This window comes from Podarcis gaigeae (genome assembly GCF_964106915.1).
Source record: "Podarcis gaigeae genome assembly, chromosome: 17".
NCBI lineage: Eukaryota > Metazoa > Chordata > Lepidosauria > Squamata > Lacertidae > Podarcis > Podarcis gaigeae.
Window position 1 is genome coordinate 3,391,254 of NC_139694.1, and position 25,900 is coordinate 3,417,153.

Here is a 25,900-nt window from a genome sequence, read left to right on the forward strand (position 1 = left end):
TGCTGGTGCCTTTGCACCATGCCAACTTCCTTATCGCCTTGCCTTACCTTGTTCCAGTAAGCAAAAGCAACCGCCCTAACTGGAAGTCGGGCATAGCAGCTGCCCCACCCAGGGAAGCCTCCTCTCTGATCCAACAATCCAGCCTCTGAATGGTCAGGCGCTATCTTTCAGATTCCCGATTCTGCTACTTAAGTCTGAGCCTCAGCACACCTGCAAATCCGAGCTCCCTCCCCTTGCACAGAGCTCGTCCACTTTCCATCTTCCAGAAGAGAAAGCAAAAAGACATTGAGGCACGATGCTCAGGTGTGAAACAGAATTTAATTTTGAGGGTTGGTCTGTTGGTTGATTTTCTCGTGTGTCTGGGGGTGGGGGGGTTCTCCGCTTGCTCAGTTGAGGGTGAAACTTCTGGAGGTTGAAGCAGAAGTGATAGGAGAGCAAGGTGGGGAAGAGGTGATGAGGAAAGGAGCGCCGTGTGACCGAACAACCAGAAAGAGAGAGAGAGAGAGCGGTCTGAGCAGGATGCTGATCACAACAACACGCCCACAATGCACTGACCCACAACACCCCACAAAGCTTGGCATAAGGACCCAGTGTATTGCAGCAGCACAGGTTGCCTTGGTGTCGCCCGGAAACACAAACCAAAAGAACTTTCAGATCAGTCGCAGGTGTAGGTATGGCACCACGCAGACAAACACACACACACACATACCCCGCCCGAAACAGAAAGAGAAAACAAAATTTGAAGGCTAGAACATACAGAAATTGCTGTTGACAGTAAGCGCTACGAAGGTTTTAAACACCATCATAATCCAAGAGTAAAACACAGACTCCCAGCGGCAACAAAGGAGGGGGAACACAGGGCTAACTTCAGCCACGCACGCCCTCACCACACATCCTGGCAAACATGCTCACAGCACTTGACACCGGGGTGCAATGATGATTCAAGCAGGCCCAGAGAGAAGACACTGCGCAACACACGCAAAGCTGGCTTGGAGCAGCACCCTGGGACGGGCAGAGGGAAGCTTCATTCTCCACACGTCTTGGGGGGGGGGGGGCTCCAGTGAGAGGCCAGAGGAGGTAGCTGGAATGGGGAGAGGAGACAGAGGAGCCGGGGAATGGGGTGTGTGGTCTAAAGGGGCACTCAGAGTCTGTGCACTGGGAGGTCAGCAGGCAGGCCAGAGTGTGCCCAGGGCAGGGCTTATAGGACGCTCGGGTTACGGAAGTTGTGCCCGGCAAAGTGGGCTTCGTCGCCAAGCTCTTCCTCAATCCTGTGGAAGGCAGAAAGAAAAGCAGGCCGTTATATTCACACCACAGGCCCAGCTTCATAGAGCGGATGTAAACCAGAGACGGCTAGGTTCTGCTGGAATTAAAGCCCAGAAGTCAATTATCGTATTTTTTGCTCTATAAGACTCACTTTTTCCCTCCTAAAAAGTAAGGGGAAATGTGTGTGTGTCTTATGGAGCGAATGCAGGCTGCGCAGCTATCCCAGAAGCCAGAACAGCAAGAGGGATTGCTGCTTTCACTGCGCAGCGATCCCTCTTGCTGTTCTGGCTTCTGAGATTCAGAATAGTTTTTTTCTTGTTTTCCTCCGCCAAAAACTAGGTGCGTCTTGTGGTCTGGTGCGTCTTATAGAGCAAAAAATATGATATGTTAAAGGCCCCCCGCTGTACAAGCTACAGGTGGGGAAGGCCCCAGCAGGAGCATCTTATCCATAGATGTTAGTGGCGCAGGGCGCCAGGGCACCAGATTTTGGAGGGCGCCACAGGCTGAGTGTCCGGGAAGGAGAGTCAGGCCACGCTCCCTTCCCCATTCTGGTGCAGCCCCCTCCTCTCCTCTCAGCCACTCATCAGAGTGCGCTGCGTCCAGCTCAGGGAAGCCCCTTTGCGTCCCCTCCTGCTGGGGCTGCCTGGCGGGTGCAATTGGGGGCAGGCAAGGGGGAGGGCAGGTGTGTCTCTCCTGCCCCTCTATGGCTGCGTTGCTGCCTGTGCGCCTCCCTGCGGAGTCTGCAAGTGGAGCAGCGAAGTATCCTGTGCAATACCAGCACCGAGCGAGGATGGGACAGCCGGCGAGCCACCACATCTGCTTGCTCGCCTTCCTGTCACGTGGACTTCCCTGGACAGGAGTAGTTAAGGGTGCTGGGTGCTTCGAGGGAGGCTTCGCGAGAGGGCGCGGGAGGCCGTCTGGGCTGCGATCCAGGCACCTCTTACTTACATGCAGTGCCGAGCACGCGTTGGACGTTAAAAAAGGTCAACAACTCTGGGAAACGGGGGGGACGGGACGCCAGAGAGATATTGGCGCCGGATATGCTTAAGACGGCCCTGGAACTCCATTAGACTTCCAAAACATTCAGAAACCAAGGTGCGGCTTCCGATTGTCTGCAGGAAGCTCCCACAGCCAATTAGAAGCATTGGAAGCCATGTTGGACGTTTGGGTTCCAAAGAACATTTGCAAACCTGAACACTCACTTCCAGGTTTGCGGCATTCAGGAGCCAAAATGTTCGACTCGCAAGGCATTCAGCATCCAAGGTACAACTGTATAAACCAGGCGTAGACAAACTCAGCCCTCCACATGTTTTGGGACTACAATTCCCATCATCCCTGACCACTGGGATGATGGGAGTTGTAGTCCCAAAACATCTGGAGGGCCGAGTTTGCCTATGCCTGGTATAAACTGACACTGCGTCTTTCAATTTCTTGTGGCATTGCATGATAGAAGCTGAAAGAGATCTTAGACTTACATGCTGTTCCATCATTGTGTGCGTGATGGTACACCTACACTCAAGTCTCCCCTAAGCTCTGCAATGGTGATTAGCTCCCAAAAGCTGCCTGCATGCATTCGCCCATTGCACAGATGCCGACTCCTGCTGGAAGGCAAACTGATAATATGCCAGCATTCCTCCTCTTGTTTCTTACCTCATTAACTGATTGTATTTTGCCAGTCGCTCAGACCTGCATGGCGCTCCCGTCTTTATCTGCAAAAGTCAACGTCAAGGCAACAATATTTTATGGAGGGTCCGCACCAGCATTACAAATGGGAACAGGCGCATCATTAGCAAAGGCATGAGTGAATAGCGGATATTTTAAATTGGCTTTTGCCTGTGCAGTTCGGCAACTCACTACTTCTGGTAAATGAGCCCCAACAGCCGCTAGAGAACTGTGAAAATTTGTGTCCAAGTCTTTTTAGACTCGTCTACCCATGTACTACCTGAAACCAAAGGGGTACATTGGTTGCCAGATATGAAATATCTTGGGATTACAGTGGAACCTTGGTTCTCAAACTTAATCCATTCTAGGAGTCCGTTTAACTTCCGAAATGTTTGAAAACCAAGGCACAGCTTCTGATTGGCTGCAGGAGCTTCCTGCAGTCAAGCAGAAGCCGCATTGGATGTTTGGCTTCCAAAAAAAGTTCGCAAACCGGAACACTTACTTCCGGGTTTGCAGCGTTTGGGAGCTGATTTGTTTGACAACTAAGCTGTTCGAGAACCAAGGTGCCACTGTATTTTCAACTCTCCTACCCCACTATTCTATGATGGGACGCTTGAATTATCTCTGGCTGTAGAAAGAGGTTGTGTCTCTACACTGACATGGTTGATCCAGCCTTCACCTGTTTCTTCTCCAGAGAACACCCAAGCCACATTTTCTCCCCACCCAGAACTTACCTGGCCAGTACAGAGTCCCACCACCAGGTCCGCAATGAAGGTGTCTTCAGTCTCCCCTGATCGGTGACTCACCATCACTCCCCAGCCATTTTCCTGGGCCAGTTTACAGCTGTGGAGGGAGACAAGGAACTCAGTGGATTTGCCTCAGTCCCAACTGGTCTAACATTCTTGGAAGGGAACGCAACTGGGCACTTGTGGAACAGAGCGGTTTGGCTGGACTCACGCTTGGATGGCCTCGGTGACTGATCCAATCTGGTTGACTTTCAGCAGGAGGCAATTGCAGGCCTTGTCTTCCACAGCTCGCTCGATGCGTTTGGGGTTGGTCACGGTCAGGTCGTCTCCCACAATCTGAATCCCAACGTTTGCTGTGAACTTGGACCAGGCCTCCCAGTCATCCTGATCAAAAGGATCCTCGATCGACACCACTGCAGAGAGAAGGGGGAAATGAGAGTACATTGGTACCTTGGTTCTCAAACTTAATCAGTTCCGGAAGTCCGTTCCAAAACCAAAGTGTTCCAAAACCAAGATGCGCTTTCCCATAGAAAGTAATGCAAAATGGATTAATCCGTTCCAGACTTTTAAAAACAACCCCTAAAAGAGAAATTTAATATGAATTTTACTATCTAACAAGAGCATTGATCCATAAAATGAAAGCAATAAACGATGTACTTGCAGTCATGCAATCAGTCAGTACATGAACTGGGTTCCACACAGTCACACACACACACAAAAAAGAGCCGCAAAAACAAAAATGCAAGATAAATACAGTGGTACCTCGGGTTACATACACTTCAGGTTACATACGCTTCAGGTTACAGATTCCACTAACCTAGAAATAGTGCTTCAGGTTAAGAACTTTGCTTCAGGATGAGAACAGAAATTGTGCTCCAGCGGCCCCATTAGCTAAAGTGGTGCTTCAGGTTAAGAACAGTTTCAGGTTAAGAACAGACCTCTGGAATGAATTAAGTACTTAACCCGAGGTACCACTGTAGCAAAAACAGACAGACCTCAACATAACACTCAAAACAGAAGTGTGTCACTCAAAACGGAAGTGTGGCACTCAAATTGGAAGCGTAACACTAAAAACGGAGCACATTCGGCTTCTGAAAAATGTTTCCAAACCGGAACACTTACTTCCGGGTTTGCAGTGTTTGGGTCCCAAGTTGTTTGAGTACCAAGGTGTTTGAGAACCAAGGTACCACTGTATTGCAGCAACCCATTGCTCCTGTTCCTAATTGGCAAAGAGGAAAAACTTCCACAATCTGGTGCCCTGGTACTGAGGCTTTAGGCAAGGTGGACTCACCTGGGTAATCCCTTACAAAGCTTTGGTACAGGTCACCCAGCTCATCAGCAGAGATATAGCGGCTGGGGTCATCGGGGGATTTGAAGTCCAAGTCATATTTTCCGTCTCTGTAGAATTCTGATGCGGCCACATCCATGCCGATCACAATCTTGTCGGTGTAGCCAGCTTTCTCAATGGCTTCCTTGAGGAGTTCCAGAGCTGAGAGGTAGGAAAGGAGAGAAACTCGGATTTTGCAAGCATCTGCCATGTTTGAAAACTATCTTTTAAGGTTCTTCAGCTCCCAGGCCAGTTTGTGCAGTGGCCTGTTTATTAAGCATGTACCCTAATGTACATTTGCACAGAGGTTAGACAACAATGCCAGCTAGTGGTTGTTATCCCCCACTTTCTTGTGCAGTTTTCCATCACACTTTCCTTTTTGGACTTTTGGCAATGTGGAAAGCGATAGGATATTTGCCCTAGAAGCTGTAGGATAATCACAAAAGTGTGTGTGAATAAACAGCTAATCTGTAAGTATTTAACAGGATTGAAGTGGTTTGTGTTAAGTGGTTTACCTAACATATGCATAAAAATACCAATAAAATCAGATGTTAGAAGCAGGTTGAAGCAAATATGCACAGTGAAGCCTTAGGACCAAACAACACATTACATTAAACATAAATTTATGTGTTATGCTGCACACTGAATGATTTCTGTTGTTGCACTTCTGGCAATACATTCATAGCAGCTCAGCTCACCCTGAATAGTTCAGGAACCACATTCTGTACCAGCTGAACTGTCTTCAGGAGCAGTCCTCCGTATACTGTATTGCTATCATTTAATGTGAATTATGGTGCTGGAGGAGACTCTTGACAGTCCCATGTACTGCAAGAAGATCAAACCTATCAATTCTTCAGGAAATCAGCCCTGAGTGCTCACTGGAAGGACAGATCCTGAAGCCAAGGCTCCAATACTTTGGCCACCTCATGAGAAGAGAAGACTCCCTGGGAAAGACCCTGATGTTGGGAAAGATGGAGGGCACAAGGAGAAGGGGACGACAGAGGACGAGATGGTGGGACAGTGTTCTCGAAGCTACCAGCATGAGTTTGACTAAACTGTGGGAGGCAGTGGAAGACAGGAGTGCCTGGCGTGCTCTGGTACATGGGGTCATGAAGAGTCGGACACGACTAAACGACTAAACAACAACAATCTGGACGTCACTATGGCATGGCAAACATAGCAGCCAAGTGCCATGTGGATAGGACCGGCAAAGACTCTGCAGATTTCCAGCGTATGACAACACACAATCAAGAGACCACTAGACCACATAGTACTGAATGCACAGACAAGGGACAAGGAAAGTGGTGGTGTGGCCCTGTGATGGGGAAGAGAAGTGGCCAATTATGGAGCCATTAGCAAGAGAGCGAGGAATCCCTTCTTTTGCTATGCCTGTTGTGGAAAAACTCCTTTTCTGATAAGGCAGCTTAGAACCCTTTTAGCATCTCAGCAATCCCTCACAGAGAAGTGAACATCCCCTGGTCTAGGCCTTGGCTTTGGGAGAGACAGTGCTTCCCCCCGACCCCCCCCCCCCAAGAAAAATAGGTGCTGGCCATGAAGTTGTTGCAGTTGTTGCAGTTAAATCACTGGGGCAACCCAATGCCGGTTTGACAACAGCCACATTCACCACCTGCGGAGGTGCTAAAAACTACAGCAAACTGTCTCACTTGCTGGTTTGGGGTCACTCTTGGTTCTGGAGCAAGTCAAATAAATGTGCCCCCCCTGCACCTCAGGCCAATGTCGAGAGCAGCCTGGAAGGGCCCAGTGTGGTTGGGGCAATGCTGCCAGATGGGTGGGGGTATAATTTATTATTATTATTATTATTATTATTATTATTATTATTATTATTAATAATAATTTCGGGCGTCCCTTTTTTCATTGGAGAAATGTTGGAGGCCATGCAGTGCCTATGCCAAACCTCTGTTGTCAATAAAATTGTGGCCTGATTTAATCCTCAAGGACAGCCTCTTTCCATAGGAACCTACCTGGACCCTGAGATCATCTTCAGAGGCCCTCCTTCATGTGCCTCCTCCTTGAGAGGTCTGGAGGGTGGCAACACAAGAACGGGGCCTTCTCTGCAGTGGCTCCCTGTCTGTGGAATGCTCTCCCCAGGGAAGTTTGCTGGGCGCCTTCATTATGCACCTTTAGGCACCAGGCAAAAACGTTCCTTTTTAACCAGGTCTTTGGCTTATATCTTATGCCCTTTTAAATATGAGTTTTTTTGTGGAGGGGGGTATTGGGTTGCTGTTTTTATTTCTATTAGGTATTTTGTGATTTTATATCTTGATTTCATTCTGCGAACTGCTCTGAGACCCCCTCGGGTATAGGGCGGCATATAAATTCAATTAATAATAATAATAATAATAATAATAATAATAATAATCCCATTCAAGCTGTGTTGTGTCGTTCATTACTACTCAGGTGCAGGGAGTGCAGAGCCCAGGCATGCAAGTAATTCCACACTCTGTTCTTGTTCTCACCTTCACTGTTCTCCAGGATGTTAGGGGCAAAGCCTCCTTCGTCGCCCACATTGGTGGCATCTTTGCCATACTTGTCCTTGATCACACCCTTGAGATTGTGATAGACCTCGGCACCGATGCGCATGGCGTCCCGGAAGCTCTCGGCTCCAACAGGCAAGATCATGAACTCCTGCATGGCCAGCTTGTTCCCAGCATGGGAGCCCCCGTTGATCACGTTGAAGGCCTGGGAGAGTTTGGGAAGAAGAAAGACATGAAACTCACTTAGAGGACACCTACACGGTCAATTGACATGGTTCGTGTTAGTTTCTGTTTGCCACTGAGCAGCTGCTTAGAGTCACAAGGCTCTGTTTACATTCCAGAGACAGTCCAGGCTATTGGAAGTCTCATGGGAGAAGGGAGACGGATGTGACGTACTGGTTTCTCTGTTCCTTTGTTTCAGTTGCTCTCTGCTCTCACAGGGAGAGGGTGTATATTTCTGCCTGTGTAGCTTAGAAATAAAAAAATTCCTTCCAGTAGCACCTTAAAGACCAACTAAGTTAGTTCTTGGTATGAGCTTTCGTGTGCATGCACACTTCTTCAGATACCAAAAAATAAAGCATAGCATGTAGCCATAAATCTCATCACTTCCATGCGCTGTTTTGGATTCTCTGCTGAATGGGATGTGCCTGGAGCCTTATCAGAGGCTCAGGTCGTCAATCATGTCAGGGGCGACTCGGCTGGAAGATGAGCTTTATCAGCTCGGTCGAACGAAGATCCCAACAGTTCGTGTGGGCCTTAAGTGTCATGGCTTCCCACAAAATGCCCTGGAAGCCGAGGTTCCGTGATGGACCTGAGAAGGTCTTGTTAGCAACCCAAAGATTTTACATGGAACCAATCGCAAGGCTGCATTCCAATGTGAGGTTTATTGCATGAGCTTTACTGGCTATTCTGCTGGTGCTTCCAACCTGATTTCCAACATTCCTTTTATACTTCGCTACCTGTTGTGTTATGGGACTGTGGCTCTTTGAGGGATATTACATTATGTCGTGCTATTTCAAAAGATGGAAAAGAACTGTATGCTGGGATAAACTTCCAGTTTCATCCTGTAAGTGGCAGCAGCACAAGCAAAGTTTGCACAGTTTCCAAGTTAGTGGTGCTGCAGATTGATTTCCCCTCCTGGAAACTACTGAAATGGAAATGAGTACTAAACTTCTGCTAGCTTCTACCCAATTTCCAGAAGTAGATAGAGAAAATGAAAAATTTCTTGTTTTTTTATTACATACTCTGAGCCACTTAATGGGTTAATGATTATCTAACTGACTGTTGTTCTCTGTTAGCTAGCATGTGAATGTTGTAACCTTAGATCATGTGAGAGGTACTGGGTTGCAAATCTCCCTTTTTGAAAGGGAGTTGCCTTTAGACTTTGTCTCCCAAATGCCATGGAGTGAGGATGTAAATGAAGCTCTCCTGAAGGGAGAGTACACAGCCAATGGAGGCCGGAATGCAGGCTGTGAAAAGAGAGCAAGAGACCTTTGCTTATAGGTCTGTTTGGATTATTTCATATTTTGCAAGATGCTGAGCCCATACAAGACACTGTATGGATATTTTGGTTGTATTTTTGATGCTTATGTTTTGTTCTGAAGAGTTCTGCCAGTAAAAGTTTAAATTTTTATTTTTATGGGCCTGGACAATTATTCATTTCCAAAAGGGGTTAGTTCTTATGCTCCCAGTCACTTCAAACTGCACAAAAATAATATCTACAACAACGCAGGGCTGAAGCAAGGTTACACTTGCAGCGTGGCGATAAAGGTTATGCAGAGAACTGAGGTTGGTGTGACCTCTCTTCTCCTAGTAAGGGATTTCCATTTCCTTGCATATATGGTTACTCTGCAGCCTCGGACTTCCCTTTGGGTTCTCCTTGTGAAATCGGGAGTGATTAAATGCTTACCGGTACTGGCAGAATGAGATCGGAATTTCCAGCCAGGTCAGCGATGTGTCGGTACAGGGGAATGTCCTTCTCCGCAGCCGCCGCTTTGCACACAGCCAGGGAGACACCCAGGATGGCATTGGCTCCAAACTTGGCTGTGAACATCGTCAAAATTAGGTGACCACCATCAATGGCCCTTTGCTCAGGACAATTCAACAAAGTAATATAGGTTCACTGGCCCCAAAGATCATACAATCAACTTTCCAGCCCCACAGCACCCGCTACTAGTCTAGCCCTGGATTCCTTGTGTTATAGATTATGGGGTGTTGGCGGCTAAACTCTATAAAATAGTAGGATTTTGATTAATTTAGATATGGATGAAAGTACAAGCTGCAGAATTGTGGCAGACAAGGAATCCCTGGGCTGGCTTATACAATTGGAAAATCTGTTAACATGACAAAAGAGGTTGGATGGGCCATCCGAGAGGAATCCTTTGGCTTGGGGAGACAGATGGTGCAGAGGTGATGGGTGTGTGTTTGCAGTGACAGGAAAAGAGAGTTTTTGAGCAAGGGGGGCTGGGAAGAAGAAGGAAGAAGAAAGGCTGGGATCCATCTTGGGCAGGCTGGCTGAAGGCTGGCTGGGAATGATGCCTTGGACTCCATTGGCTGCACAGCTGAGGGGGAGAACTCTCTCTCTAAATGACCATGTTGTAAGATCTGGACCTCCTCCATGCAGACTAACATTGTAAACAGGTGAATAAACCACATTTCTTAAAACTATGTCAGTCTCTGCCGTGTCTCAGTTTTCTAAAGGAACACAGGTGAGTGCCTGGAACCCCATGGAAACTTGCAGAGAGTGGGGGTGGCACACGACTTTTTTTTAACCCTTCCATACCTCAGCTAGTGCCTTTTAATCTTGCTGTAAAGCTCCTGGCTGCTTTCTCAACTTGTCCCTCTGGCCCCCTCCCACAAGACTTTTTGTTATGAATAGAGAGGCATTACATTTATTCTCTGTCCCGTCCATCTCCAGCATGAGGCTGTCGATCTTCTCTTGCTCCACGACTGAAAGGCCCTGCAGAAAGAAAACATCTCTCAGATTGGAAGTCTGGATAAAAGGCTGCCTTGGGGACTTCCAGACAGAGGACACTTTGGGCAGGTCCACACAATACATTTAAAGCACATCCGACACACATTTAAAGCACATGACCTCCTCCCAAAGCATACTGGGAATTGTAGTTTGTTAAGACTGCTGGGAATCACCTGCTCTGTGAGGCGGAAACTAGAGCACCCAGAATTATCATCATCATCATCATCATCATCATCATCATCATCATCATCATAGCGCTATAAATCATTGCTCTTCAGCTGCAAGCTATAGACAGAATTGCAGCTGACCATCTACCCTTCAGTTCTGTCCATTTCTCACTGGTGAACTCTTCTCCTGTCATTTAGAAGTGAGGGCGTCTCAACACCATTTTGGCAGCCACTTATATTTATGCTTGTGTTGTTGGTTGGGTTTTTAAAAATAATTCATGAAATTGCACATTAAGGAAAATTGAAAAGGGGTCTTAAAGCACAGGGCAAGATGATTGCAGCTAATCTGACTTCTGAGTAAACGTGGTTACCAACTGGGCTGTAAGTCCCACATACCCTCCGACATTTCTCTGATGCAAATAGGAACATCTGCTTTTCTTTAGGACGTCCCTATTTACTTCAGAGAACTGTCGGAGGGTATGGAGTTATGTGACCCCCGAACCAAGGAGAACCTTTAGAAGACACCTGTGCAGGGAAGTTTTAAAATGCATTATTATGTTCTCATATATTTTGGAAGCCTCAGTGGCTGGGGCAGCGTAGTCAAATGGGCTGTAATAATTATAATTATTCCCCACTTTCCCTCAGATGTTCCTATTTTCAATGGAGGGTATGGTGTTATGTGACCCCCCCCAAGCCAAGGAGATAAGATACAACTTTTAGAAGACATCTGAAGGCAGCCCTATCTAGGGAAGCTTTTTTAATGTTTAATGTTTTATTATGCTTTTATATATGTTGGAAGCTGCCCAGAGTGGCTGGGGAAACCCAGTAAGATGTGTGGTGTATAAATGATAATGATAAGAACAACAACAACAATTATTACATGTTACTACTACCACTACCACTACTACCACTACTACTGTTATGGAATAGGAAGTCCCTACTTTCACTGGAGAAATGTTGGAGGGTATACAGTGGTGCCCCGCAAGACGAATGCCTCGCAAGACGAAAAACCCGCAAGACGAAAGGGTTTTCCGTTTTTTGAGGCACTTCGCAAAACGAATTTCCCTATGGGCTTGCTTCGCAAGAAGAAAGCCCATAGGGAAATCTCTGGGGACCTCTTTTAAATGCTGGCGGTGGGGAGCAAAGCCTTTCCCCCCCCCCTCCGGCCTTCAGAAGAGGTCCAGGAAGGCCGGCGGGGGCCGAAAGGCTTTGCTCCCCACTGCCAGCATTTTAAAAGCGGTCCGGGATAGCAGGGAAGCGCTTCCCGCTAACCCGGACGGCTTTTGAAGGCGGGGGGGGGAGCAAAGACTTTCGCCCCCCGCCGGCCTTCAGAAGAGGTCCTGGACCTCTTCTGAAGGCCGGCGGGGGGCGAAAGTCTTTGCTCCCCCCTGCCTGCCTGCCTTCCCGGGAGAGCGGAGAAACACGCGTTTCTCCGCTTTCCCGGACGGCTTTTGAAGTCCGCTGTCCGGGGCGATCTTAAAATGCTGGCAGGCGGCAGCGAAGGCTTCTCTGCCGCCCACCAGCATTTTAAGATCGCCCCGGACAGCGGAGAAGTCCTCCGCTGTCCCGGGGTTTTTTTTAAAATGCTGGGGGTGGGAAGAAAAGCCCTTGTCCCCCCCCACCCCCAGCCTTCAGAAGGGGTCGGGGGACAGACTGTCCCCGGACCTGGTCTGAAGGCGGTTTCCATAGGAACGCATTGATTGATTTTCAATGCATTCCTATGGGAAACCGTGCTTCGCAAGACGAAAAACTCGCAAGACGAAAAAACTTGCCGAACGAATTAATTTCGTCTTGCGAGGCACTACTGTACTAGTCATATTTGCAACGTGCCTAGAAAACTTGATTTTCCCTACTTGTTTGTAGTTCTATTCTATAGTACCACTGTGGGGGGGGGGGAGGGGAAAATGTCAGCAACGGAGGGTTGTAGTGCTGCAGGGTTGCAGCTGGAATCTACACAAATTTGCTCAGATGTAAGCAGTAGAAGGCTGGAGGATGGCAATTGTACAGCCAGAACCTGCACTGCTGTTTTCGATGTAATCTACTAATTAAATAGTAAATTGAAGTGTGTGGTTTGAGGGAACCTAATTCCAGGAAGCAAGCAATTAATTAAAGCGGAGAGCCAGTTAATCAGGGGAATGGACTTGCAGTGCCGGGCATGAAACTGGAAATACACAGCAAGTAACAGGGCAGAGGCGAGGAACCTGGGTCTCCCCACCCTCCTCAGATTTTATTGGGCTCAATTTCCCATGAGCCTCAGGAAGGCACAAGTCCTCCCATTGCACCGCAGTCCTGCATTTTCCTATACACATCTCCAAAGACATTGTACTGCTATTCAGCTTTTCTCTTCCTTAATGGATTTTTCACAGTGGGGGGGAGATGGTGAAAGGGATGGCAAAAGGCAAGAGGGTTGAAACATTGTCTGGGCTTCCCGTAAAATGCATGAAGGAGGCACGGCGACTGCAGATTAAAAGCCCTCTCTAGAAATATCTACAATGTTCTTGATCAGCATTACCCAAACTTATGGCAGGTCTCCAGCTGTTTTGGAACTACAATTCCCATCATCCTTGACCACTGGTCTTGCTAGCTAGGGATGATGAGAACCGTAGTCCAAAAACAGCTGGAGACACAAGTTTGGCCTTTTCTGGTTATTGCATCAATGCTCTATCAGGACTCAGTTATACAGCTGCAAATAAAACGTTTTAAGAGTGTTTTAAGTGCAATATACAATGTGACACTAGAGGACAATGGTGAGCCTTATGGAAAATTCAACGTATTTTTAAAAATGCTTTTTTTAAAAAATAAAGCATTTTCATAACGGTTTTTATATGTGTATAGATTCCATCTCATGCTTCCTTCAGGTTTCAAAAGCTGTTGTCCGTACACAGGATTGGTCCTGTCACTGCTCTCTACAAAGGCCTCTGGAGGAAAAGATATTCCTCCATCCTTTGACAGTGAACAAACACACACACACACACACACGCATGCACACAGAGAGATAGTATGTTGAGCATCCAGAAAACAAAGCAAGCTGAAATGAAGGGAAAGATAGAGATTGAGAGAGAGAGAGAGAAAGAGAGAGAGAGAAAGAGAGAATGAAAGACCCGCAAGTTGAGCCAAAGAGAAAAGCAAAGGGGAATCCTTACACAGCTCACGAGAGCAGGGGCAATGGTGCTGTTGATGTGATCCACCGCCTGCAGGACCCCTAGAGAAGGAAAAAGACACAGAGAGTGTCAGACAGAGGCAGAAGGAAATAAGAGGCAGAGAAAGGAAGGCACACAAGGCCACACACTCTTCACCGTGGAATTTCACTGGCTGACACCTTTCGGCCAGCCCAAAAGCAGAAAACACACACACAGAGAGAGAGAGGACTCTGAAATTTTTGTTTGTCATTCTATGGGCAGAAGCCTGGAATACCCCTACCTTTCCCAAGGAATCTGGACTTATCGTTGTCACGCAGCTCTAGAGCTTCGTAGATGCCGGTGGAAGCGCCACTGGGAACAGCTGCCCGGAACATCCCTAGGGAGGAACAAAAACCAAGGTAGAAAACATTAAGGGGAGGAGCCATCAATATCACTTAAGCCCACAACTCTTCTCTGATGAAACAGCTGCCTTGTCATTTTAAGGAAGTTGTTGTGGGTGAACATATCAGACGACACAGCGATTCTTCAAACAGCTCTTGTTTATTCACAGGCCAGAACAGAACTGAAGGGTTCAGTCAGCCTGCTTATATAGAGCTCCGGTACAACGTAACTGTAACAATTTTCTAAAACTATCCAATCACTGAATGTCACTTTCGATCCCTTATTTGCATAACTATCTACAGTATCCCCCTGCTGGCCCAGGGTGAGAACTTCAGTACATAACAGAAGTCACCAGCTCTTTTCTTTAAAAAAAAAAAAAATACAGCTGGTGTTTTCTAACCAAACGCTCCACTTACTTCCACTTTCGACTGTTTATGACCAATGAATACAAAGACTAATTCAATTAAATTAACTCCGTTAGGTTAAATCACTTTAAAATACCTGTTTTCAATTTTTTACTTAAAACCCTGAGCTAAGATTATCCTTCACAATGCACATATAGGTAGGGATGCGGGACATATGGGATTTCCTGGACATATCCAGAATTCTTCCATCGAAAACAGCATCTGGGAGGAATTTTTGGAAACTGCTAAAAATGTCTGGGGAAACCTGGGATTATGGCAACCCATGCTGGAAGTGTTCAAAAACCTCTCTCTTTTTTTGGAGATTTTGCTCAACAACTTTCGTGTCCCAATTTTCACTTTCTGAAATACGGCAACCCTAATTTAGGCCCACTAACTAACTCAAAGGTTTCTGGCTTTAGCCTGGCCTAAACTTCTCTGCATAACTGTTGAAATCCTTGTCGGCTATGTATGTGTGATGAGATCTGTTGCCAGCTGTGAGGCTGCTCCAAGCAATGGTCTCTAACCACCTTATGTGCAGGTAAGTCGAAGATCAGAGCGGGATGATGCAGCATCCTATCAGAATCTGTGTACATGCAAGACTTCTGAAGCACTTTCACAGCACATCCTTTTCTGCAAAGGGTTCTGGCCACTGTAGTTTATCCCTCACAGTTACAGTTCCCAGCAAGTCATAGCAAACCCATAATTATTAGAGGGAAAGCATGTGCTTTGAATGTGCTTTAAAGGAATGGTGCATAACACAGCTTTAGAGAGCCTCTTGATGCTATAAAGCAGGATATAATACCCACGGAATCATAGAATTGGAAGGGACCTTGAGGGCCCGCTGCAATGCAGGAATATTTTACCCAGTGTGGGGCTCAACCCAAAAACCTTGAGATTAAAAGTCTTGTGCTGTACCAACTGAGCTATATTCTAAATTAAAATAAGAGGTTTGTATCCGGAGAAATGCAATTCTCCTCCCTGAGAGCACACACATCGCTATTGTGTCTAGTGATTTCAATAGTGTCGAAGGCAGACCTGGCCAAACTGGCCCTCCAGCTGTTTTGGGACTACAATTCCCATCATCCCTGACCCTGTTAGCTAGGGATGATGGGAGTTGTAGTCCCAAAATAGCTGGAGGGCCAATTTGGCCATGCCTGAGTCTAAAGCATCTAAGGCATGACTAGGTACCATAAAACACAAGCCCTCCAAGTGTCCCTATTTTCCTGGGACAGTTCCAGATTTACAGAATCCATCCCAGAATTTGATACCAGAATGTCCTGCTTTCCTTTAGGATGTCCCTATTTTCAGTGGAGGGTATGGAGTTATGGGACCCCCAAGCCAACGAGATAAGTAACTATACAACTTTTAGAAGACATCTGAAGGCAGCCCTGTCTAGGGAAGCTTTTTAATATTTAATGTTTTATTATGCTTTTATATATGTTGGAAGCCATCCAAAGTGGCTGGGGAAACCCAATCAAATGGGTGGGGTAATAATAACAACAATAATAATAATGGAATAGGACTTCCCTATTTTCATCAGAGAAATGTTGGGTATGGTACCCACCATTTCAGTATTTTCATAGTTAGCTACAAACAGCTATTTCACTGCAGCAAGGCTATCCCCCTTGCAGGAAACTAGACCCAGCATTAATTATATGAACACCAAGAGCGTGTTAGTTTTTGTTATGTAAATTGAAAACTTGGGGAAGGCAAAGGGGCTGTGCGGGTGGGGTGGCAACATTGAACTATTTCACTCCGAAGCTGCTTTTTGCATTACACTGGAAGCCTACGCTGGCACCAACGGACGCTTCCCTGAAATGCAAATAGCAGCTTCAGGGCAGCAATTTCTGCTAGACCTCATACACGGGCAGGGGAACAGCTTGGCTTCTACCTCACCCCCCCCCCGGGGTCAAGCCTGATGGATAAGGGTGGTGGAGTGAATAGCAAAAGCTGTTCTCAGACCAATGAGGAAATTGCCTGCCCCCTTGAGTCTGCCTTCCCAGGCACAGATTTTGCTCCTGAGAATCTGAGCGGGCAGCTGGTGTGCCTCAGTGTTTGCAGGTAAGTACATAGGTAAAGGTAAAGGGACCCCTGACCATTAGGTCCAGTCATGACCGACTCTGGGGTTGCGGCGTTCATCTTGCTTTATTGGCTGAGGGAGCCGGCGTACAGCTTCCGTGTCATGTGGCCAGCATGACTGAGCCACTTCTGGCGAACCAGAGCAGCGCACGGAAACGCCGTTTACCCTCCCGCCGGAGTGGTACCTATTTATCTACTCACACTTGACATGCTTTCGAACTGCTAGGTTGGCAGGAGCAGGGACCGAGCAACAGGAGCTCACCCCGTCATGGGGATTTGAACTGCCAACCTTCTGATCGGCAAGTCCTAGGCTCTGGGGTTTAACCCACAGCGCCACCCACGTCCCAGTTAAGTACACATTTATGCCAATTAAAGCATTTTTATTTGGTTGTCTCTCAGACACCTGACACGGCAAGCGCTTCAGCAATGGATACAGGGCTGGTAGCTGTTCTTCATGGGCTAAATTCTCAGCACCTCAACCCTGAGGCCGTGTGAGACTGGGGAATGAAACCCAGGCACTGCTTTTTGCTTAAAATAAAGCCAGCGCAGTGGAAGTCTGAATATGTCTCATTTCTCTGCCTTTCCCAACCATCTCCTGCTCCAAAAGTGGGCATGCATCACAGAGCGTGGCTAAAATTAGATGCTTTTGCTGTGTGGTGACTTTGTCTGGGAGAGGGAGAGAGGGAGAGGAACAGCTCCAGCCTCAGGCCATCTCTGCTTGGCGCCTCCTGTCCTTTCCGGCTCGCTGCCGTGGGACTGAGCTAATCCGTTAGCAGCACGATGCCCTGGACTGCGGCTGAGATCCCAGCTGCCTCCTGCACTTTGCTGCCCCTCCACCAACACGTACCTTTAGCTGTGTACAAATCCACCTCCACAGTTGGATTCCCACGAGAGTCCAGGATCTCCCGAGCGTGAACCTTCTCAATAGACATGGTGGAGCTGGTCTTTCCTGGAGGAGAACAAACAGAGAGGAAAATGGGACCTGGATTTTGGTTCCAATGCCCTTACTGTTCCATGATCTCTTACACCACCTCCAGTTGCATTAAATGGCCCCTTGGCCTCAGTATGGAATGAACGGCATGATAAGCTTCAAGAGGGTTTGGAGAAAGAACAGCATGTTTAATAATGATGATAAATTTATTTTCAAATTTTACAATACATATCAAATATTCTTTATACATTTAGTATTGTTATCAACTTCCTTTCCCCCCGCCCTTTCTGCAGTTACCTAAGTTATCTCTTCTTTTTTCTGCCTCTCCAGCATTAAAGCCTAATGATAATTAATCTCCTTTACTCAAAAGTTTAACTTCACCATCTGGGTTTGTTTAAGTCAGTCCTTACAGCAGTTCTTTAAATATTCAATAAATGATCCCCACTCTTGTTTAAAAATCCTCTCTTCTTGATTTCTTAATCTTCCAATATGTTTCGCCATTTCTGCATACTCCAGTAACTTTTGTGGCCAGTCCTCTTTTGTTTGGGGCTAATTCTTCTTTCCACTTTTGGGGAAACTCCATTTGAGGTGCTGTGGTTGCGTACATAAATAGCTTTTTCTGATCTTTAGGTATTTCAGATTCAATTATTCCTAAAAGAAAGGCTTCTGGTTTCTTAACAAAGGTCACTTTAAACTTATAATTATTTGTACCCAGCCCATCAGACTGGATTGCCCCTGTCACTTTGGGTGGCTTCCAACATATATAAAAATAAAATAAAACATTAAACATTAAAAAGCTTCCCTATACAGGATTGCCTTCAGATGTCTTCTAAAGGTTATATAGTTTTGGGACGCAGATAGCGCTATGGTCCAAACCACTGAGCCTCTTGGGCTTGCCAACCAGAAGGTCGGTGATTCAAATCTGCACAATGGGGTGAGCTCCCATTGCTCTGTCGTGGCTCCTGCCAACCTAGCAGTTCAAAAGCATTCCAGTGCAAGTAGGTAAATAGGTACCACTGCGGCAGGAAGGTAAACGGCATTTCCGTGCACTCTGACTTCTGTCACAGAGTCCTGTTGCACCAGAAGTTGTTGAGTCATGTTGGCCACTTGACTCAGAAAGCTGTCTGTGGACGAACGCCGGCTCCCTTGGCCTGAAAGCGAGATGAGCGTCGCAACCCCATAGTTGCTTTTGACTGGACTTAACCGTCCAGGGGTCCTTTACCTTTTTACCATATAGTTTAGGGTTACTCATCTCCTTGACATCTGATGGAAGGGCGTTCCACGGGGAGGGCACTACTGCTAAGAAGTCCCTCTACCTGGTTCCCTGTAGCTTAATCTGCCAAAGGCTGGTTAATCTGCCAAGGGCTGGTTAAGCATTTCATGTGAACAGAGCCATCCTGAATGCAGATATTTGCATACAATTCTGCTTCACGTAGCTCTGTCCTGAACGAAAGGATTGTGGAGGTGGGTGGTACAATTCTGCAGGGTGTCTTTGGTGAGACATGTTGGTCTTGCAGCCGACATGCAAAATGAGTCAGCCGAGTCAAGTAGATTACAGTCACTGTCTCTACCGCCTCTTCTAGAAAAAGATAAACCAGCACCCTCTGATCTGGAAGACCTGCCTCTAATTCACGATGTTTGTGGATTCTCTCTATATTGGTTTGGTACTGGGAGGAAATGCATTCTGCACTTCCTTTAAAACCTTGAGTTTGTATGTTCCAGGGCTGAGTTTTGGGCACTAAAAGGAGATGCTGAGGCCAAGTCCCAGGGTACAAATGAAGGGCTAGCTCCCTCTGACAGAGCACAGCACATGAGATTCCTGCTTAAAGGTTTGGTACAGATTCTGCAGCACAGCTGCTTTCTCTCCGACAGAAAAGGAGGGTGCTTTTCTCAAAGAAAATCCTTGGGGGGGGGGAGGAACTCACTGTGCATTTGCCAAGGGAAGGTCAAGGAGTCCAAATGGGCTTGTGAACGAAAAGGGACAACACAAGAGACACACAACTTGCCCCATACTCTCAGTATCCTGATTTTACAGGGACAGTCCCGCAATTACAAAAGCCATCTTGGTTTCTGATTTGATCCAGGACTGTCCTGGTTTTCCTTTCCCCTCCCCTCCCCAGCTCAGAGAGCAATTAGAAGTGGTGGGTAAAAGTAAAGGTACCCCTGACCATTAGGTCCAGTCGTGGACGACTCTGGGGTTGTGGCGCTTATCTCGCTTTACTGGCCGAGGGAGCCGGCGTACAGCTTCCGGGTCATGTGGCCAGCATGGCTAAGCCATGGTGGGTAGGTGGGTGCAAAAACAGTGTTCTGTTTATACTGAAAATAGAATCCCTGCACAAAATGAAGGAAATGGTGACACTGACATACGAAGCCCTTCCTATAATTTTGAAGGAAAAGGTTACTAATCTGCCTCAAATTCTTTAATCGCAGTGCTTCAGCAGCACTCCAAATTCATGGAGTGTTTATTCCTTAATTGTAAATGGAGCCTTACACTTTCTGCTCAGAGGTAAGTCCCACTGTATTCAATGGACCCGACTCCCAGGCAACTGGTTAAAGATGGTGCAGCCTTACACTGCAATCCTAAGCGTTTCTACTCAGAAGTAAGTCTCATTGAGTTCAATAGGATTTACTCTTTGGTATGTTCCTGATCATTCTCACACTTTCTCTCATCATTATCATTATTCCCTGACAAGGACTCAAGGCAGCATACCACTAACATTTTATTTCATTCCATTTACCGGTATCCGTCAAAGGTGTTGTACATGATCCCTTTCCTCGCTCAGTTGTTGTTGTTTTTTACAACAATCCTGTGATGTAGGTTCAATGGAGAGGTTGGAATTGGCTTAAGGTGACAGATGTAGATGTGTACATGATGTCTATGTGTGTGGAAATATTGAATGTGGGAGAAGCTTCCTGATGTAGAATAAAGGTAAAGGTAAAGGGACCCCTGACCATTAGGTCCAGTCGTGACCGACTCTGGGGTTGCGGCACTCATCTCGCTTTATTGGCCGAGGAAGCTGGCGTTTGTCCACAGACAGCTACCAGAGGTCATGTTGCCAGCATGACTAAGAAACTTCTGGCGAACCAGAGCAGCGCACGGAAATGCCGTTTACCTTCCTGCCAGAGTGGTACCTATTTATCTACTTGCACTTTGATGTGCTTTCGAACTGCTAGGTTGGCAGGAGCAGGGACAGAGCAACGGGAACTCACCCCGTTACGGGGATTCAAACCTCTGACCTTCTGATCGGCAAGTTCTAGGCTCTGTGGTTTAACCCACAGCGCCACCCGCAGCCCTTGATGTAGAATAGGATGTCCCTATTTTCATCTGAGAAATGTTGGGAGGGTGCGCAAGCCCTGGCCTGTGCTGCAGGGTTCAGCCCCACAGCAGTTTAAGCCAGAGGCCAGAGCTCTGCTCTAGATCCGAGTGCCTTTTGTGGAGGCAACATGCTCCCACAAACGCAGACCACGTGGACAAACTCGACATTCTCCTTCCTCATCTCTGCTGTCCAGTTTCCTCTGACCAGAAGCTTACAGTGGAATTATGGTACATTCCCCCACAGTGATATATCATTGCCAGAGCTGACATAGGTTCTGCAAACATTTATACCTTTAAAGTACCTTTAAAGCACATTCTTTCTCTCAAAGAATTCTGGGCCCTGTAGTTTACCTCTCACAGAGCTCCAGTTCCCAACTACCCAGAACAAACTACAGGGCCCAGAATTCTTTGAGGGCTGTGTGTGCTTTGAATGTGCTTTCAATGTAAAGCATGCATACAAAATAGTTCCAAAGTGTTTTGGGCTGCGAGGGTGGAAATCTGCAGCTCAGATCTCACCTCAGGTACAAACTGATGCTCAAGACACTTATTCCCCCTCTGGCTGTAACATGGGGGGAAATAATCCTGACCTTCCCTTTTGGGTTATTGTCAGATTACTGAGGTAACATATGTCAGGCTTCGCCAACCTGGCAGGCTCCAGATGTTTTTGAGGTGAGTCGTCATATAAAAACACCAGATGACTTTTGAGGAGAGCCAAAAGCGCTTAGGCGAGACTAGAGAAGTTCCCACACATCCTCTCCTGATTGTTGCCTGTTCACATTTGCCTTTGTGCTGATTTCTGCATTTGTGTCTGAAGTGTATTCTCTCCAGCATAGGATTCAGTGCCTCCCATGCTCAGAGAGGCACGCTGAGCAATCTGACCTTGAGCCTATGAAATCACTGATACCCAATGGATCTGTGCTATTCCGGAAAGCTTGGGAAGAAGACCGCAGGTTCCATCCGCCTGAGATGGAAGGTAAATGAAATTCAAGAAGCAGGTCTTGGGCCTGAAAGCAACAAGATCATAGCAGAAGCAAAGCAGAGCTGGTGAATTTTCCTTTGCTCTGCACTATTAGGGGTGATACGAGGCATCAGAAAAAGACCAGCTTGCAGTTGTGCTTTCAAGACAGCACGTTCTTCAGCAATGATTGATGTAGTCCACACCCATTCATTACCTTTATACCCTGATTTGCAGCAAAGTTTGGTTTCCAAAGCGGCTCACAATAAAAATAATGAATGCCCACAGCACAATCCCTTATTACATGGGTAGGCAAACCAAGGCCCGGGAGCCGGATCCGGCCCAATCGCCTTCTAAATCCGGCCCTTGGATGGTCTGGGAATCAGAGTGTTTTTACATGAGTAGAATGTGTCCTTTTATTTAAAATGCAATCCTCTTTGGTTGCAAAGGTGTGATACAGATGTCATCCCAGATTGTGCCTCTGTTGTGAGGAATCCGGCACTCAGACGGCAATGGAGGTTGCTGGTGAAAGACCAGCACCTCCATCGCCATTAAGAATTCATCTGAAGTGCTTGTGCCTCTGTCATGGGCATGACTGGAGAGCATGTATGTATTCTGTGCTAAAATAATTATGAAGCCAGGTAATCCAAATTCAGTGCAAAGAAAAAACTGGATTCTGTGACTTGCATAAATTCTGCAGATGGAGCAAACTGCAGAATTTCTTATTTGGCAAAAATACACTATTCTGCAATGTTTGTTATTTGGTACATATTGTTCTGGTTTTGCTAATCACTAGAAAGGGCGAGGAGATAAGGCACTGAAGCCTTGGACCCTGACAAACAGACATCTTATTTCGCAACAATCTTGGCTCCTGAAATTCACCAAAGCTTTTCCCGCTATACTTTCAAACAGCCCTTCATAAGGTCTAGAAAGTTGCTTTCTTAAAAGTGGAGGAAGCTGAATTCTGTGACCATTCCCACATCCTGCCTCTTTCTGCATTCATGGAATAAGTAGGATGCATAACATCACTGATGACAAAAGACACACTCTGTCCCATCCAGGCTTGTGTAATTTTAATAGGAGGATGGGACATTGGATACAGTTATTAAGCTACATCCAATGCGTGGACTTCTCCACTATACAGTATAATTCCCCAATGGGTTAGCCACTTAAGGCTGCAATTTTATACACACTTAGCTAGGCTTTTGGCCCCGTTTATTAAAAATAAATGATGATGCACATCCTGCAAGCACAAATTAAAACAAAGTAAGATTGGGTCATGTGAAGGCATTTTCCTGCAGGAGGTATATGTGTAATTGTTTACTTACCACTTTTACACCTCACTCTCCCTGCCAGGGAACTCCGGCAGCAAATATTTGCCACGTGTACAGTGCAACACTATACAGAGAAGGCCAATTCATTTCAATGTGACTTACTCCCAGGTAAGTCCTCCCATGTACTGAGGTTCTTACCCACTCCATGTCATCTGTTGCGATTGGTGTGCTTAGGTACAGGATTGGTGCTTGAGCAACGGCACAGGCAAACTCAGGGAGGTGCCCAGAATTATTGTGCTTGCTTAACATACCCGCTTGGGCTCTTTCTCGAAGGATCTCATCGAGTGCTGTGTAATTCTGAAGCAGACCCCCTTCCACACTTGCTTAGCATCAGCAGTACCACTGACAGGTGTCTTCATACCATTATTGCATCTGTCATCTTCTCTAGGCTATTGGCCCCAAGGGAAGAGACGAAGTCCTCAGGAGAGCAAGTGGTTTGCCCACTGGTTTCGGCATATTTTTAAATATTTGAGTTGTGTCTACTTGTTAACTCGCAGAGGTGCCACTCTGCATGGCTTATTGCACAAACACCTTGGGAACATGGAGGAGGTGCAGAGGAATCCTGACACCCTTAACCCCCCCACCCCCCACCAAGCAAGGACTCCTTCCTGGGATCAGTTGACTTGTTTCCTTACTCGCTTGCAGCCTTATTCGTTGTTGCTAAGCTCTTTTGCCAGCAACAGCTACAACCTGGAAAGAAGAATCTTTAGAAGAATGGCAATGCACGTTGACCTGATACTGTGCCAGGAAGAGATTTATGGACACCTCTCCACCTGCATTGTGTGTGACGCAAAGGGCAGGCTATGAACAGGGGGGGGGGCAAAATGGAGAAGGCCGCAAACACCACAGTAGGTGGGGGGGGGGGAGAGGAGAGATGGAGCCTGATACAGCGCCGGAAAGAGAAGAAGGGAAAAGGTGCAAGGCACAGCACTGCTAAGGGTTTAGTCTCCTCTGCACTGCCAAAACCTGCAAAAATTGCAGATAACCACACCAGGAAAAGCCTCTGGTGCCTGCGAATTTCAGCCAACAAGGCAGGGATTCTCTGGCACCTACGCAGATCTCTATTCCCCTCCCACCATATTCTGCAGCACCTTCTGGGTCGGTATTTCCCGCCGTCAGCTGCTCCAACAGCTGCTCTGCTCTCCAAAACGGCTTGCCCAGTCTGTTCAGATGCCACAGGCGCTCTCAGTGGGGTGCAAAGACCCAGGACCATGGAAACGTCCTTGCCCCAGTGTCAAGAGGAACTCCCCCCCCCCACCTCGGGTATGTGTTTGTGTGCACAGATGTACTGAGGACTCCCTGGGCATCAATATTTCTGCAGCAGAGCCCAAACTGTCAGCAATCCAGCCCAAATAAATTCCCGGCGGCTCATCCGTGCTTTCGCTGGCTTTGCCTTTTGATTCATTCCGGTTCGGACAGAGATTAGACAAAGCCATTGGCTGTGTGCCTGATCCGTCCCGTCCCCCCCCCCCCAGTCCTTTTCCAAGGGTCCTTGGGTTCAGAATAGGAAGGACTTTTGCAGGCTGTCCCCCCCTCCACTTTCATTCCTAACCATCCTTCCGTCTCTCTCTCTCTTTCCTGCCCCCCCTCCTTCCATAACTATTTTCCAAGCTAAAAGTGGGGAGGGGGGAGCAGAGAGACAAGAGCACTGTCCTCTAAGGAGGTCAGGGCCAGATAAGCAGGGATAAGGGTTGGGGCGGGAGAGGCAGAACTGGGAACCCAGAGGCAGTCATTGGTACCAAGAATATACAAGCTGCTGTGAGATGGTGCAGTGAGGGCTTTGCTTCCCTGGTTCCCATCGCTTCCCCTTCCGTATTAACTGGAGCCCAGCAATCCACCTTATGATGGCTTTTGGCTCTTTGGGCAGCGCTGGTTGGCATGGCTGCAACCTTGCTACGCAACTATAGAATTATTGGGTGATGGTGACTGGGGGGGGGGGGGAAGCACAGCTTCATCCCTGGGGTAGCAAAGTCCTGTGCTTGCCAGACTCCCTTGCCATCCCAGCAAAGGCAGGCTTAATAGCAGCACCCTCCTCCTCTGATGCCTCCAGCACAAGAACCCAGGGGGGGGGGCACCGGCAGGAGTCGGGGCAAGAAGAATCTCAAAAGCCCATGAGCAGAGGCTGGAGGATTGGAAGAAGCAGAATCAATCCTTGGGATGGTGGTGGGATAGAGAAACCCCTCCAACATTTCTCTGATGGAAAGGAAAGGGAGGGTCAAATAGTGGCGTAGCGTGGGGGGTGCAGGGGGGGCTGCCGCACCGGGCGTAACATCTGGGGGTTAGGGTTGGGGGGCGCAAGGGTTAGGGGGCGCAAATTACTTGCCTTGCCCCGGGTGCTGACAACCCACGCTACGCCACTGGGGTCAAATCAGAAAGCAGGACAGCTTCTGTAAATCCGGAACTGTCCCTGGAAAATAGGGACACTTGGAGGGTCTGAGATAGTATTTTGAGATGCGGAGGGTCAGGGGTTTCGCCTTGAGGGAGGAGACGGGGAAGCCACTTACCTTCCTAAGGCAGAAGCAGGAAGGTTGGCCAAGCAGCAGCGCACTAAGCAGAGATGGATGGCGAGAGGAAAGATACAGGATGCGAAGGGGAGCAGCTCTGTCCTCTGAGCCAGCGGCAGGAAGAGCAGCAAAAGCAGCAACAGTGGGATGGAGCCGCCCCTGATAGGGCCTGGGCGGGAGCATGTGACCCAGAGCTGGGATGAGTCAGGATTTCAAGGGAGC

The 25,900-nt window shown here is 47.5% G+C and overlaps 1 protein-coding gene across 2 annotated transcripts; it reads right to left on the reverse strand.

The window, feature by feature from the left end:
* Window positions 1–299: 299 nt before the first annotated feature.
* ENO2 (enolase 2) lies at window positions 300–25,868 on the reverse strand. Of its 2 annotated transcripts, XM_083719381.1 has the most exons (12): window positions 25,679–25,867; window positions 17,486–17,587; window positions 14,055–14,150; window positions 13,778–13,836; window positions 10,383–10,452; window positions 9,403–9,536; window positions 7,476–7,698; window positions 4,963–5,160; window positions 3,883–4,084; window positions 3,660–3,768; window positions 2,914–2,972; window positions 300–1,268 (listed from the first exon to the last, which is right to left on the reverse strand). In XM_083719381.1, exons 2-12 carry the CDS (start codon window positions 17,568–17,570, stop codon window positions 1,199–1,201), a joined length of 1,305 nt encoding a protein of 434 aa, XP_083575507.1. In that variant the 5' UTR covers window positions 17,571–17,587; window positions 25,679–25,867; the 3' UTR covers window positions 300–1,198. The 2 variants fall into 2 exon arrangements, with proteins under 2 accessions (XP_083575507.1, XP_083575508.1); XM_083719382.1 differs by lacking the exon at window positions 13,778–13,836 and having other exon boundaries at window positions 25,679–25,868.
* Between the last annotated feature and the right edge of the window lie 32 nt (window positions 25,869–25,900).